Source organism: Puma concolor, chromosome B3 (genome assembly GCF_028749965.1).
Source record: "Puma concolor isolate L17-30 chromosome B3, mPumCon1.1.hap2, whole genome shotgun sequence".
NCBI lineage: Eukaryota > Metazoa > Chordata > Mammalia > Carnivora > Felidae > Puma > Puma concolor.
The window spans coordinates 143,068,873-143,084,054 of NC_141672.1; the positions used below are offsets into that span (position 1 = coordinate 143,068,873).

At 46.1% G+C, this 15,182-nt stretch overlaps 1 protein-coding gene across 5 annotated transcripts in view; it reads left to right on the plus strand.

Moving 5' to 3' along the window:
• FANCI (FA complementation group I) overlaps positions 1 to 15,182 on the plus strand; it is a 103,902-nt gene that overhangs the window by 88,437 nt on the left and 283 nt on the right. For 3 of the 5 annotated variants that reach the window (XM_086711557.1, XM_086711560.1, XM_086711561.1), the window contains exons 25-37: positions 782 to 948; positions 1,311 to 1,387; positions 2,488 to 2,604; positions 5,110 to 5,161; positions 5,936 to 6,063; positions 6,162 to 6,230; positions 6,404 to 6,497; positions 6,793 to 6,980; positions 8,802 to 8,855; positions 8,937 to 8,996; positions 12,625 to 12,699; positions 14,073 to 14,168; positions 14,443 to 14,573. In XM_086711557.1, the coding sequence (XP_086567683.1) occupies positions 782 to 948; positions 1,311 to 1,387; positions 2,488 to 2,604; positions 5,110 to 5,161; positions 5,936 to 6,063; positions 6,162 to 6,230; positions 6,404 to 6,497; positions 6,793 to 6,980; positions 8,802 to 8,855; positions 8,937 to 8,996; positions 12,625 to 12,699; positions 14,073 to 14,168; positions 14,443 to 14,573 (1,308 nt within the window). The remainder of the gene's footprint in view (positions 1 to 781; positions 949 to 1,310; positions 1,388 to 2,487; positions 2,605 to 5,109; positions 5,162 to 5,935; positions 6,064 to 6,161; positions 6,231 to 6,403; positions 6,498 to 6,792; positions 6,981 to 8,801; positions 8,856 to 8,936; positions 8,997 to 12,624; positions 12,700 to 14,072; positions 14,169 to 14,442; positions 14,574 to 15,182) is intronic. The other 2 variants (XM_086711558.1, XM_086711559.1) reach the window with 2 other exon arrangements.

Sequence of the window (15,182 nt, forward strand, 5' to 3'; positions counted from 1 at the left end):
ACAATACCTACAGTCAATACCATACTTAATGATTAAGGACTGAATGTCCCCTGCCCCTGCCCGGTGCTCTCACTGCTGCTGTTCAGCATCTAGCCAGTGCAGTAAGGCAGGAAAAAGAAATAAAAGGCATCCAGATTGGGAAGGAAGAAATAACTGTGTGTACAAGGACATTATAATTGTCTACATAAAAAATTCCAAACTATACAGCAACATAGGTGAATCGAGGGAAGTATATGTTACATTAAGAGAGCTAGACTCAAGGGGTGCCTGGGTGGCTCAGTCGGTTGAGCGTCCGACTTCAGCTCAGGTCATGATCTCACAGTTCGTGAGTTCGAGCCCCGCATCAGGCTCTGTGCTGACAGCTCAGAGCCTGGAGCCTGCTTCTGATTCTGTGTCTCCCTTTCTCTCTGCCCCTAACCCACTCATGCTCTGTCTCTCTCTGTCTCAAAAATAAATAACATTTTTTAAAAAATTTAAGAGAGCTAGACTCAGAAAGCTACATATGAGTGCTACCATTTTTGTATGTTATTTTGTAAATAGTGAAACCATAGGGATAAGGAATCAGATCAGTGAGTGCTTGGAAAATCAGGAGGAGAGAACTGGCTTACAGAGGAGCCTAGGGGAACTTTTGGGATGATGAAAATGTCTTGATTGTGGGGATAGATGCACACCAATAGAAGTTTGTTAAAATGCATTGAACTGTACATGTATAGGATGTGAATTTTACAGTATATAAATTTACCTTGGTGAACCTGACACTCATCACTTTTCCTATTTTCAGGGTCTTAATTTGGAGATACACTTCCATTCCTACTTCAGTGGAAGATTCGGGAAAGAAAGAGAAAGGCAAGAGCATCTCCCTGCTGTGCTTGGAGGGCTTACAGAAGATATTCAGTGCCGTGCAGCAGTTCTTTCAGCCCAAGATTCAGCACTTTCTCAGGGCTCTAGGTGGGCATTTCAATTTTGATAAATTGGCTTGATCTAGTTTTCTCTTTCTTAACCAAACCTCTTGTGATTCTATTTGTTAACCTACCAGAGGACACCTGAGAGCAGCCCTAATGTGGCTAAGGAGTGACATCTAGTGGATTCAGAATTGGCATTTACTGGATTTTAACACGTAACCACAAATAGTGACTGGAAATTGAAAGATAGTATTAACAAATGGCAGAATGTTAGGAATATATTTAAATCTGCCCCTAGACTTTTTTTTTTTTTTTTTGCTTTCTAAAAATTTAACTTCATATCAAAAGGCCAAAAAAGTGTAATAGTAAGTCCATTTCAGAGAAGATAGCGATCTTTTCCTTTCCTAGATGCCACAGGTGAGGAGGGAGAGGAGGTGGAAGGCAGTGTCACTCACAGAGCAGCGTTCCAGATCCGGCAGTTTCAGGTGAGAAGCCTTGGCAGGTTGCCCTGCTTGCCTGAGGGCTCCTGCAGGGGGGCTCCTGCAGGGGGACTGTTAGCTGGGCCACCTGTGGGTGGAGCTGGCAGTGAGCAAGGAGGGCACGATTTCTTCTGGGTCACCATCTAGGCAACAGGACATAGCTCTACTCAGTGGCAGGTCATGCATTTAAGAGGATTCTGGGGAGGACAGGTGTTAAGCCACCCCAGCCTATAGCATTTGTTGCCTCCAAGAATCACTGTTAGAATTGACATGAAGAGATTGACTATTAAGGTAGAGAAGTTACGTCTTTGATTCGTGTCCATGTATAGGTTGATTTTGTCACACATTGAAGCCTTAGTTGTATGTTTTTTTAAATTTTATTTTTGGGGGAGAGAGAGAGACAGAGCATGAGTGGGGGAGGGACAGAGAGAGAGAGAGAGACAGAATCTGAAGCAGGCTCCGGGCTCAGCTGTCAGCACAGAGCCTGACGCGGGGCTCGAACCCATGAACCGCAAGATCATGACCTGAGCCAAAGTCTGGCGCTTAACCAGCTGAGCCACCGAGGCATCCTTTGAAGCCTTAATTTCTAACCACAGTATTAAAGTTCCTACTCTGTGCCAGGGACTGTTTCAGGTGCTGGGAATATAGCAGGAAAACAAAAGAAACAAAATTCCTTGGGGAGTTTACACTGAGCGAGGAAAGAAGACAAAACGGAGAGTATTTCGGGTGGTGAGAGAGGAACAGGGCAGAGGAAACAAGGAAGAAGGTGTGTGGAATGCTGGGCTTGGGCCATGGTCTAAACGTGAGGTCGGTGGATGGGCCTCTGGAAGTTATGAACCACCCAAAGTTGGGTGCACTGTTCATTCCTGGGCAGGGTGTTAGAGGAGAAGGAGTTCATAGTTTTCAGGGGAACCCTCAGATTTGTGGTCCGTAATGGGGCAGAAAACTACCTGTTTGATCCAGGCCTATTTTCAGATTTTGTCCTCTTGGAATTTTGGTAGCATTGAATCCTTTCTTCCCCAGCCTTAGGAATCTCTGGCTAGAGGGCTCTTCTCCATGATAGGAATATATCTGCTGATTTTTCCACATGTGCTTTCCTTTCCCAGAGGTCCTTGTTGAATTTACTTAGCAGCCAAGAGGAAGACTTTAATGGCAAAGAAGCCCTCCTGCTGGTCACTGTTCTCTCCAACTTGTCCAAGCTGCTGGAGCCATCCTCCCCTCAGGTAGAGAGAAGTGCTGCTTAGTCCCACCCAGCATGCATCCCTCAGAGGCAGGGAGTACAGTTGACCCTTGAATAGCACAGGTTTGAACTATGTGGATTCAAAGTACAGTTCATAAGTGCAGTCCAGTACTATAAATGTATCATTTTCTCCTGGTGATCTCCTTAATAAGCTTTTCTTTGCTCTAGCTTTATTGTAAAAGTATAGTGTATAATACATATAATGTACAAAATAAACGATAATAGACCGTTGATGTAACACATAGGTTTCTGGTCAACAGTCGGCTATTCATAGTTACATTTCTGGGAAGTCAGAAGCTCTACGTGGATTTTTGACTATGCAGGGGGTCAGTGCCCCTAACCCCTGCACTGTTCGACGATCAACTGTATTGTATATATCTACATGTCCTCTTTTTTTAATTAATTATTTTAAAAGAGCACTTGTGAGAGGGGAAGGGGCAGAGAGAGAGGGAGAGAGGCCAAGCAGGCTCCACACTCAGCATGGAGCCCAACCTCAGGCTCAGTCCCATGACCATGAGATCATGACCTGAGCCAAAATCAGTAGTCGGACACTTAACTGACTGAGCCATCCAGGAACCTGTAAATGTCCTCTTTAAATCTTATTTTTAAATAATATAAGATAATATATTTAATTATGCTCCTGAGTCAGTATAAGATCTGGAAAATGTTCCTTTTCCTACATACTGTGTCTTCCATAACATAATTATATGCAGCCATATAGGGCAAGAACATACTGCTTTTTTTTTTGGCCATTGCCCTTGAACCTTGTCAGCAGTAAGCACTATAGAAAAAAAAAAAACAAAAAACCTTGTTTATCTTTGGTGACTTCAACATTTTTCGCTTGTTTTTACTTGCTCTTGGTGTTCCCTCTTTTCTAAGATAAAAGCATACTAATTATGAACGTGGCTCACATTGTGCAGTTGACTTTTCAGCAAGGTTGGCTGGTACCGAGTCCAGCTCCTAGCTGGTACCAAGTCCCTCTTTCTAGCTCCTCACGTCGTCCTGCTGCCAGGCCACTCACCCCCTTCACTGTCTGATGCTGCTGCAGCGAACAGAGCACCAGGAGAGAAAGTGTCAGGGAGTGGGGCAGGGGGGACATTTGCAGGAAATAATTGGATTTGGAAAGGCCCATGTGTACAGAAAAATGCTTTAATTCAAAAAGCATCACCCACCCACCCCCATCATTTCAGATAATCTCTAAATATTTTTAAATTTGAGTGGGTAATAAAGTCCTATGATTTGAAAACCGGAAATTATAAGAAGACACGATGAACGGTCTCCCTCCTGTCCTCCTCCACCTGTTCTGTTCTTTTCCCCAAATAAGTAATGTTTTTTAGTTTCTGAAGTATCCTTCAAGAGTTGCTTTATTCCTGTGGAAGCAAATATGAATATAGATTTTTATTCTCAGCCCTGTCTGTCTTCACACAAAAGCTTGTTCTGCATCCAGCTTATTACATTTCCCGCAGTGTTCTGGAGACCTTTTTATACCCGTTCACAGAGATCTTTCAGAATTAGCATCAATTTATTTTTTACCTCCACAGATCAAAATTTGAGTTTTGAGTTTTTCCTGGTCATTTTGCACTTCAGTATACCGAATGCCAGTGCCTTTGTGGCTGAAAACCTATTCAGGGAACTTCCAGAGCAGCAGGCAAGCTTGAGTTTGTGTCTGGCATCTCAGGACCCTGCTATCCCAAGACCTTAAGCCTCCTCTGCTTATCTAAGAAAACTGCATCTGGTTGTTTGCCTCTTCTTCCTTTCTTTCCCCTACTGCCTTCTGACCTCCTTTGGCCTCTTGGCTCCCAGAAGCTAATTCTGCTGTCTGTATGGCCAGGATCTTATTCTCCCGCATCTCTCCATTAGACTGATATTCTTTTTTTTTTTAAATTTTTTTTTTTTCAACGTTTATTTATTTTTGGGACAGAGAGAGACAGAGCATGAACGGGGGAGGGGCAGAGAGAGAGGGAGACACAGAATCGGAAACAGGCTCCAGGCTCCGAGCCGTCAGCCCAGAGCCCGACGCGGGGCTCGAACTCACGGACCGCGAGATCGTGACCTGGCTGAAGTCGGACGCCCAACCGACTGTGCCACCCAGGCGCCCCTAGACTGATATTCTTAAAGATGTCTCAAGTGTGGAAAGAGTGAGGCATTTGGGAAGGGGGAAAAAGGGTGCATTAGTCCTCGACCATGGTGGTAGGGGTAGAGGAAGCTCAGGGGTGTAAGAGTCCAGACCTCAGGACCTTTGGTCCTTAATGAGAGCACAGACTGAGGGTTAAGTCATATGTTTATTATATTATGAGAGAAGAATCACTAATTCTTATAATAATTTTAGACTTATTTTTATGCTGTTCTTAGTAGATTATCACTTTAGATCCAGGCACATGTTTTGGCAGCTGATGAGATTTGGAAAGGTCTAGACTCCTCCAGTCTGACAGCACCTAGGTCTGTTTTGTCTGTTGGCATGTTTCTTTAATATCTGAATAATCTCTAGTTTGTGCAGATGTTATCCTGGACATCCAAGATTTGCAAGGAAAACAGCCAGGGTAAGTTTCGTTTCTTGTTTCCTTTTAGGCTTTATTTAAAATCATCTTTACCAAAGATACTGCGTTTTAAAAAGGAAAGGTACTCATTACACAGTCACCAGAGTAACCAAACTGAGATGGATCCACAGTACCGAGTACTGGTAAGAATGCGGCACAGTCAGCCCTCTCATCCGCCGCTGGTGGAGGTCTGTGTTTGACGTAGCCGCTTGGGAAGCTGTTGGGCAGTATCTGATTACAGTCCAGCAGTCCCACTCCTGGATCCTCACAGCAGTGCTATTTTAATAGGCGGAAACAAACCCACTTGTCTGTCAGCAGTGGAGTGGATAAAGGAATGGCCGTGTGCACGCACACAAACTACCAACAATTGCACAAACATGATGGTGAACAGAAGAAACCAGAGTACTTAAAGAGTACTTACTGCTTGGTTCCATTTACATAAAGCTCAAAATCGGACAAAACTAGATGTGATGGTAGAAATCAGGACAGCCAGTTCCTTGCTGGGGCAAGTGAGGTAGGAGGGGAGTTTCTGGGGTGCTGGAAACATTCTGTTTCTTGATCCGGGTACTAGTTATACAGCGATAGTGACTGCCTAATGATAGGAAACCTCTCCCTTCTTTGGGCCCATGGACAAGTGTGCCTTGGTGGGAGAGCTGCCCTGGATGGACTGTGCGCAGCACTGCGGTATCATACATGGCAAGCCACGTTTCTGGGTAGGCACGCCATCCCCTAAAGACTGGGTTATAATTATCAATTTTCTCTCCTTCCCACTCTTAGAGGATGCCTTGTTTTGTAAGGGCTTGATGAATTTGCTCTTCAGCCTCCATGTTTTGTATAAGAGTCCTGTCATCCTGCTGCGTGACTTGTCCCAGGACATCCATGGGCATCTCGGAGACATAGACGAGGTACTGTAGCGAGCCTTTGCTTCCGGCACCCTGAGTGGGGATCGCGACTGGGGGACAGCTTTACTGCCATTGTATCTCCCCTGTGTTTGCCTCCTCAGGATGTAGAGATGGAGAAAACAAATCACTTTGCGATGGTGAATTTGAGAACAGCTGCTCCTACTGTTTGTGTAAGTGTGGATCCCCAAGCCATGGGAAATAGTCTTATCGTTCCTTCCATTTTATTCCATGTGAAGAGTAAATTGTAGTGGCTCGTGTCCTGAGGCCTGTAACCCCGCCTGCAGGTGGCTGTGGTTGCTGTGTTCCACCAGTGAGCCACACCGGACATTCTTTGCTTTCACAGTTACTTGTTCTGAGTCAGGCTGAGAAAGTCCTAGAAGAAGTGGACTGGCTGATCACCAAGCTTAAGGGACAAGTGAGCCAAGAAATGTTATCAGGTAAGATTCGTTCAGGATGGCATTTCAAGAATAGTGAAAAGAGTCCACCAAAATCCAGATTGACTGTTGTGTAAAAGGGCAGCTTGATTCGTTTGTTGGTTTGAGCCGGATTTCCAGCATGGTGGAAAAAGTAGACCGTAGTGTGGCTACTGATTCGCTCTGCATGATGAATTACATGCTCGTTGTCCCTACAGACTTCCCATTTGATGGTGGTTAGTTGATTTCTAAATTTCCTTCACTTAAACTGGAAAATAAGGTCAGTGGGTCTGAATGTGTCAATTTCATTTCCCTTTAGAAGAGGCCTCTTCTCAGGCAACCCTACCAAATCATCCTATCGAGAAAGCCATCATCATGCAGCTGGGAACTCTGCTTACATTTTTCCACGAGCTGGTGCAGACAGCCCTGCCATCAGGCAGCTGTGTGGACATCTTGTTAAAGGACCTTTGCAAAATGTACACCATCCTCACAGCACTTGTCAGATATGTGAGTATCAGAGAGGTGACCAGAGCCACTCCCACCGTGCTGCCCCAGCCAGCCCAAGACTAGGCCAGGGCATCAGCTCACTGCTGTGGAGGCCTCTGTACAGAGCTCTTTTTGCTTATTTCCGTGCAACTCGTGGTTTGATTCTGGTTTGGTCAGTAGGTGGCAGGTGTTTCCATAATGGGCCAGGAAGAAACAGTTGATGACATTAATTCTAAATCTCCTTTAGAGGCTCTTATTTTTTGGCATGTAGGTATGTGACCCCTAATTGAGAATTATGCCCCTTCGAATGCCTTCTAAGACTTAATCTCAACTACAGCTAGAGAATTCAGTCCGATTCCTTATTGCACACAAATTACACTATTTCAAACCAGTCTGGGCACTAAAGAGGTGTTTATTCCTTCTCTCCTTCCATTAGCAAGTAGGTGTTAAATACCTTACGGGTACTTGGGTCAGGTCAGGTACTTGGGTAGGAGAAAGGTAATTTTTTTAAATGCAAGGCATAGTCTGCCCTAAGTGTAAGTTAATGCTCCTTATGCTTAATCTGTTAACAGAGAACTCTTTTCTTGCACTTGGAATATTTTGGTCCTCAGCAAACATTCGGAAGGTGGTAGGAACTGAGTGATTTAGTTTTGATTCTAGCAGTGATCCATATTAAATATTTAGAAAGGTGTAGACAATCCAAGAAAGATGGTAGACCCCCACGTGGTGTCCCCAAACAGCAGTGCAGCCATCTCTGAGAAGGTGCAGATCTGGCCATGTGGTGTGGCTCCTACACTTCTGTAGTGGAAATGCTGAAAGCTTCTTCTCTCTGTTGGCATTTTTTTAACGTTTGTTTATTTTTGAGAGCGTGCATGTGCAGGCGGGGGAGGGGCCAAGGGGAGGGGGTGTGTGCAGAGAATCCCAAGGAGGCTCCGTGCTAACAGCACAGAGCCCGATGTGGGAGTCAAACCCACGAACCATGAGATCATGACCCGAGCTAGAGTCCGTCTGGTCCCTCAACCGACTGAGCCACCCAGCTGCCCCTTTATTGGCAGTTTAAAGAAAAAATTTTTTTAATGCTTGTATTCCTTTTTGAAGGAGAGAGAGACAGAGTGTGAGTGAAGAAGGGGCAGAGAGAGAGGGAGACACAGAATCCAAAGTAGGCCTCAATTAAGACTCTGAGCTGTCAGCATGGAGCCCAACATGGGGCTCAGACTCACAAACGGTGAGATCATGACCTGAGCCAAAGTCAGACACTTAACCAACTGAGCCACCCAGGTACCTCTGTTGGCATTTTTAAAAGGAAAAACAGCAAAGTCATTGCTTTTTAGATGTAGGGACCATCAGCCTGAAGGATTTAAAAAAAAAAATTTTTTTTTTTTTAACATTTATTTATTTTTGAGACAGAGAGAGACAGAGCATGAACGGGGAAGGGTCAGAGAGAGGGAGACACAGAATCTGAAACAGGCTCCAGGCTCTGAGCTGTCAGCACAGAGCCCGACGCGGGGCTTGAACTCACGGACCGCGAGATCATGACCTGAGGTGAAGTCGGCCGCTTAACCAACTGAGCCACCCAGGCGCCCCAGCCTGAAGGATTTTTAAAGCAGTAAGCTGAGCAAGTTGGAAATAGAAACCCTTCATTGCCTGTTGTCTGGGGGGCTCAGGAGTCTTGAGGAGGAGACAAAGGAGAGCTTGTGTCTAGGCTTCTCTGTGAATAGGGTGGCTTGTTTTCTTTCCCATCTCGTCAGCAGTGAGCCCCACTCCCTTAGCCCACTGAGTCACCTGGAGGTGTCTGGGAACATTGCTAGAGGATGTAAACTAAATCTGGAAATTTTTGGTTAGTATCTCCAGGTGTGTCAGAGCTCCAGAGGAATTCCAAAAAATATGGAAAAGCTGGTGAGTTGCAAATTCCTTTCCTAGGAATGGGGAAGCATTTTATTCTTACAGTTACATTGGTTTTCTTCTCTTTTGCTTCAGGTAAAACTGTCCGGTTCTCATCTGACTCCCCTGTGCTATTCTTTCATTTCTTACATTCAGGTAAGTGGTTCAGAGTCAGTACCAAAATAGATCTTCCAGTAAGAAAGGACTTCCTGTGTCCCCATGGGACCGCTTGATCATGTGAGCCAAGTGTATATGAAGTTTCTTTCCTACTTACCGTAAGCCAAAGGTGACTGCCCCTTTGGGATCAAGCCAAGGCTTGAGGTCTTCATTTATACAAAGAAAGAAAAGTCTTACTTAATTTGGAGCAGGGAAGGAATATGCATGCTTGGGCTGTGACTTGGTTCATTTCTAGGTGATTCTAAATCCATGCCATCAGCCGTCCTTTAGTGTGTGAGTGAGCACATAAAGGGCTGAGATCAGTGCAGTGTATTTGGGAACAGCAGCCCTTTCAGGGAGGCAGAGGGCATATGGGCTGTTCCTGTCATTTGCTCAGACCCCTTTCTTTCTTCTCTTTCTAAATTAAAGTGATGGGCTCTTTCAAGATTTGGAGACATTTTAAATGTCATTTGGCAGCAGATACCATCAGGTTCTTATAATACTTGAGTCACTGTTAACTGTTGGCTTACACCAGGGATTGGCCGGCTCTGCATTTTTGGCCTCTCTTGAGCCAGATAATTCCTTGATGTGGGGCCTCTTGCATGCATTCTGGGATATTGAGCAGCATCCCTGGCCTCCACCTTCCAGATGTCAGTAGCAGCCTCCCAGTTGTGACAACCAAAAATGTCTCTAGAAATTGCCAAATGTCCCAAAGGGGCACTGAAGACCCAGTGTCTCCGGAGGCCACTTAGTCACTAAAGTTCAAAGTATTGCAGGGCAGTTCCTGATCTTCAAGGAGTCCAGCAGATGTTCACTAACGGGTCAGTTCAAGCAATGGACTGTGACTGCTTTCATAGTGAAGCCCTACTTGTTTTCTCCCTCTGCATTGTGCACAGGCACATCTTGCATCGGTAACTGCTTCGTACGGGTATCGGGGGTGCTTCCTCCCCTTCCCTTGTGAATCAGTGACCGAGCAGTCTGTCATCTGCGTTTGGCCAGAAAAGTTCTGAATAGTGTGCTGATAGCGGAGGTTCTCTGTCCCCTGGCCTTTGTGCCAGGCTCGTGCTATGGGTCAGGTCTTCTGTCTGGCCACAGCTTATGATCTGCTCTCACCAAGCTGTTTCTTCTGGCCGTCTCCTGGGACCTCGCCTGCATGCTTGCTTAAAACTGTTCACATAGGTGCCAGCTTGTCAGACACCTCTCTTGTCCAGATATAGGATGTGTCCCTCTATGCCTCAGTTCAGGTTCTGAGTTCCCCATCTCCAGTAAGGCCACATCTCACAAAGTATGCAGTATAGACCGAGTCCTCAAAACAAACAAGGATTCTGTGAGAAGTACTTGTACATATTCCTTATCTTAGACAATCGTGGTACCTGTTCACATGTTAAAGTTGCTGAGAGGTCCACCAATAATTAAATACGTTCAGTAGTTTAAAATCTATTCAAGATCTTCTGCTTTTTTAATAACAAGTGTTAACTGTTTGTCAGAATGGCAGTCCAAAGACGGCTTGGGAACCAGTGCTCTAAGACCATATTCGTTTTATTGGAGCAGCAGACATGCAGAGAAGCCTTCCCTGGCTTGCAGCCTGGCCTGATGTAGTGTGGAACTCTCCTCACGCTTTGCCTCATTCGTTCTCACTACACCTGTGGTCAGTAGTTAACCCCAGATAGATTAGAGGTAAATGCAAAGAACAGAACTAGTTCAGAGGCAGACTTGAACCCAGATAGTTTGAATCTACAACAAGGGCCAGCAAACTTCTGTAGAAGGCTATGTAGTAAATGTTTCAGGTTTGGCAGACCACGGTCAGAGCTGACTCTGGCTTTAGAGACAGGAGCAGCCATAGACTGTGTACAAATGAATGTGACCATGGGGTTTTTTGTTGTTGTTGTTGTTGTTGTTTTAATATTTATTTATTTATTTTGAGAGAGAGAGAGGGAGGGAGGGAGGGAGAGAGACAATCCCAAGCAGGCTTCATGCTCAGTGCGAAGTCTCACACAGGGCTCGATCCCACAAACCAGGAGATTATAACCTGAGCCAAAATCGGGAGCCGGTCACTTACCCACATTCGGGGCACCTGGGTGGCTCAGTTGGTTATGTTCTAATGAGACTTCATTTTCAGAAACAAGCCGTGGTCTGGTCTTGGCCTATGGGCTGTAGTTTGCCAATCCCTCCTCCAGAATCACACCTGATGTTTGTTGTCATGTAAAGTATTGGAGGGTTTTGCATATGTTTCTGACCCATTTCCCCCACCCACCCACCCACCCACCCACCCACCCAAAAACCAATTTATGTGTTCTCAGGGTGTTTTCCCCCTTCCCCATCTGTATTTGACTTAAAGCCTGACAAGTCAGCTGATCCACAGGCAGACATTTTTCTCTGTGAGATGTATTTAATGAGCAACCCTGGGCAAAAAGTGTATGGCTCCATTAATTCCAGCTCTTATCTAAAAAGCAGCATTGCATTTGCCACGTCTTTCAGAGAGCTGTTTATTCTCTTACATCCTCATCTCTTTTCCCCACAACCTTGGATCTCAATGAGAAGAAAGCAGTGCAAACCAGTAATTCAAAACCCTTAAGCATGCTGCTCAGAACATGTACCTTTACATGGTGCCTCTTTTGGCTGTAATTTCAGTCCTTCCTAAATCAGCAGGAATGGGCAGTGGACAGGATCCCATCTTGGGTACCACCTCTAGAAAGACCCCTTGCTTCCCACTTGGTCACATGGGTTCGATCTATGGCTGTTTCCCTGCCACTTTCTTAAAAGGGCTTCACTCTCTACCCTGCCTTCCAGGACTAAAAATAGACCTTTATACCAGCCCCTCTGGAATCCCTATCATTTCTTAATTTCCAGAACATGCCATGGGACTAAGACTCCAGCCTCTCACACATGGTTCTAGTGGTACAATTCTCCCCATTTTCAGCTTTGCGTTTTTAAACCTCTTACTTGTCCCATGAGGCCTGTGTGTTTCTTCCTAGAAGGCACACGACGCCCCTTCAGGTAAAGGTTCCCGTGTTTTGTGTGCCTCACATGTGACGTAGGTCTTGACTGTCTTCTGCCTCATCTTGTACTTTTTGGTTCCTTTTGCGATTATTTACAACACAGGAAAGTGTTCGTATGACCTCTGAACCCTTCTCAAGCATGTAACCACGTGGCACACGGACATGTCTGGTGTCTGCCTCTAAGTGGGAAGGCTGGAGGCCCTGGGAGCAACCTCTCCAGCTTCCTCTCCTTCGTGGGAAACCCTTTGAGCCAACTGCCGAGTTGGGAAATCCCTGTTCCTGCTGCCATCGTGACAGTCCCCATTTCAACCATCCTTTGTACCTCTCCAGTCCCTTGGTGGGTCTGGTATGAGAACAGTCATTCCTGCCCTCACTTTCATGTGCTAGTTCTAAGAGGGAGATTGTAAACCTCCCGGCGATTAAAAAAAAAAAAAAAAATCTGAGGATCGTAAAGCATCACAGAATGCTCCCCATCTTCCAGCATCTGCTGTCAGTTATCTCCACCCGGACGTGGTCCCCCATAGAGTCCCCATATTCTGCTATCCTCACCTTCTTCGAAAATGACCACTGGCCTGCTAGCTCCCATGAAGAATCTTCAGGAATGAGAGAATTTGTTTCTATTTCTTCAGAACAAGAGGAGTCAGAGCCTAAAATACACAGGAGAGAAGAAAAAGGGGAAAACCGCTGCTGTTGCCACAGCCATGGTAAGCAGCCCACACTGCTGGCTGACGCAGCAGCACTTGTGAGCCTTGAGAAAGAAGCCGGTCACAGAAAGACCGCACATACTGGAGGCTTCCATTTATGTGACAGGCCCAGAATAGGCAGGTCTGAGAAGACAGAAAGCAGATTAGTGGTTGTCTGGGGTGGGGGGGTGGCTGCTGTGAAATAGGCATGGGGTTTCTCTGGGGGGTGTGTGAAAATGTCTTAAGATCTATTGTGTCAACTGCACAACTCTCAGTATAAAAAACACTGAACCGTGCGGCATAAATGGGGAAGTTGTGAGAGGTGTGAACTAGAGCTCATTAATGCTGCTACCTAAATGGGTGCACATGTGCTTCTCAGCTCACAGGATTTATGTTCAGGTGGAACATCTTCCTCCACCAAAAACTGCATACTTTATTCAGAAAGCGCCAGAAAATCTCAAGCTCTTTCTTTAAAAATGGAAATGGCTTTGGATTCCCATTGGAAAGGAATTATTTTAGGAAGGGCTGATGTGTGTGGAAGATACCCCCTAAAGGACATGCCAGTGTCAGGGGACAGGAGGAGGGTTCTCCAGGACACTGCTGGAACAGGTGCACACTAGTGGCCTCTCAGGGGCCGTTTGGCAGTAAGTGCTGTATTTCAGGAGATCTCCACACTGTGCTTTACAGCAGTTCCACTTTTAGGATGTAGAAACTGTAAAGGCCTGTGTCCAGGACAGTCGTAGTAGTGTCATTTGCAAAAGTGAGATACTAGAAAAACTAAGACGGAAGATACGCACTAAGTGGACTGGCTAAAAGGCTTATGGTCTATTTATACCGTAGGATATGACTTAGGCATGAGAAAATACAAATCTAAATGTTCAGATATAGAAATGTTCAGATGTAGAGCTATCTCCAAGATAATGTGATGAAAAAACAATAACAATGTCCTTCCTTGTGGGCTTTATAAAAAAAAAAAAAAAAGTACAGAACACATCGATGTGTACATTTGGGAGGACCCAGAGATTACAAGTCAGACTGGGAGAAATCTGATCCCAATGGTGAAAACTAGAAAGGCACTGGTGGGCTCACTGTGTTAAGTCAGGGAAGCAACCAGATTTCTACAAATGGTCCTTCTTACAGCCGGTCTGTAAAACAGATACTGAGGAATTGTAAATGGAGAGATTTGCTGCTGTCTTTATCTGCGTCCAGGTCCTTCGAGGAGATTGAACTGGCAGAAATCTTAGATTACTGGAATGTGAGGAATCCTGCATTTGACTGGAGGGCAGATCTAGCTTTCTCCTGCAAAGCCAAGAGCAGCTCTGCGGACTGTTTCAGAGGACAACTCTGAAAGCCCTTGAATCTGAAATTTAGGTCTCATCTTCTTTGCCCTGTAGGCCCGAGTTCTTCGGGAAACCAAGCCAATCCCTAACCTCATCTTTGCCATCGAACAGTATGAAAAATTCCTCATCCACCTTTCGAAGAAGTCCAAGGTAAACATACTCCATTATCTTCTAGTGTTTCCATTTACCCTGCCAGGGGGCCTAGCACACAGAAGCGGCACAGTGTGGGGAAACCACAGCCCTTTGCTCTGTGATCTGATGGCCTGAATGCAAACCTCACATTAGGGACTGATAGAAAAGCAGGTCAGGTGGGCGCATGCTTGCTCTAAGTCAGCACCGAAGGGTTTGTTGGAGGCACAGCAGCAGCACCTCCGGGTGGCCCTGGCGTGACCTGTCATATAGGTAGGAAAACCTTCTGTTGCAGGTGAACCTGATGCAGCACATGAAGCTCAGCACCTCACGAGACTTCAAGATCAAAGGAAACGTCCTGGATATGGTTCTTCGGGAGGAGGAGGACGAGGACGACGATGACGACAACGAGGTCCGTGCCTGCTCCTGACTGGAGCGCAGCAAGCCCGGCCACCCTTCTGACTGGCTGGGAGCAGCATGGCTGAGGGGAGGGGGCCAGAGAGGGGGGCGGAGGGGGTCAGGTGAAGCCGAAACTAAGGGCTGTCAGAGAAGGGCTAGGAGTTTGGCACCATATGAAGTTACCCAGTTTTGTGCACATTTTGGGGTAGACCTTTCTAGAAAGGGGGTGGTGACACAAGTTCTCACCATGGGGTCTCCTGTGACCTTTTGAAGCATTGGAAAATGACTACTTTCTCTCCCTGGGCCCTCGTCATGAGGGCCTCGCCGTGAGGAGTTCAGGTAAGGCTTCCTGTGGCCCACCCCCACGTCTCCGCCTCCTCTGGCCTGTTAGCTCTTCCAGTTACAGTAGTGCCCCCAAGCCCCGTGAGCTCCTACAAGTTTCATTGGCTCAGGTCCGTCTGACGTGGAAATTGACATAAGCCACCCTGATCTGTCGCTTCTCAAAATTTTTGAACCTACATTCTTTGGGCGGTCACATCCCAGGCTGTAACACACCTGGCCCTGTCTCCTGCCCTTTTACTGAGCCGGCGCAGGGCCACCCAGCACCCAGGCGCCTCTGTCCTCGCCCGTGTCTGA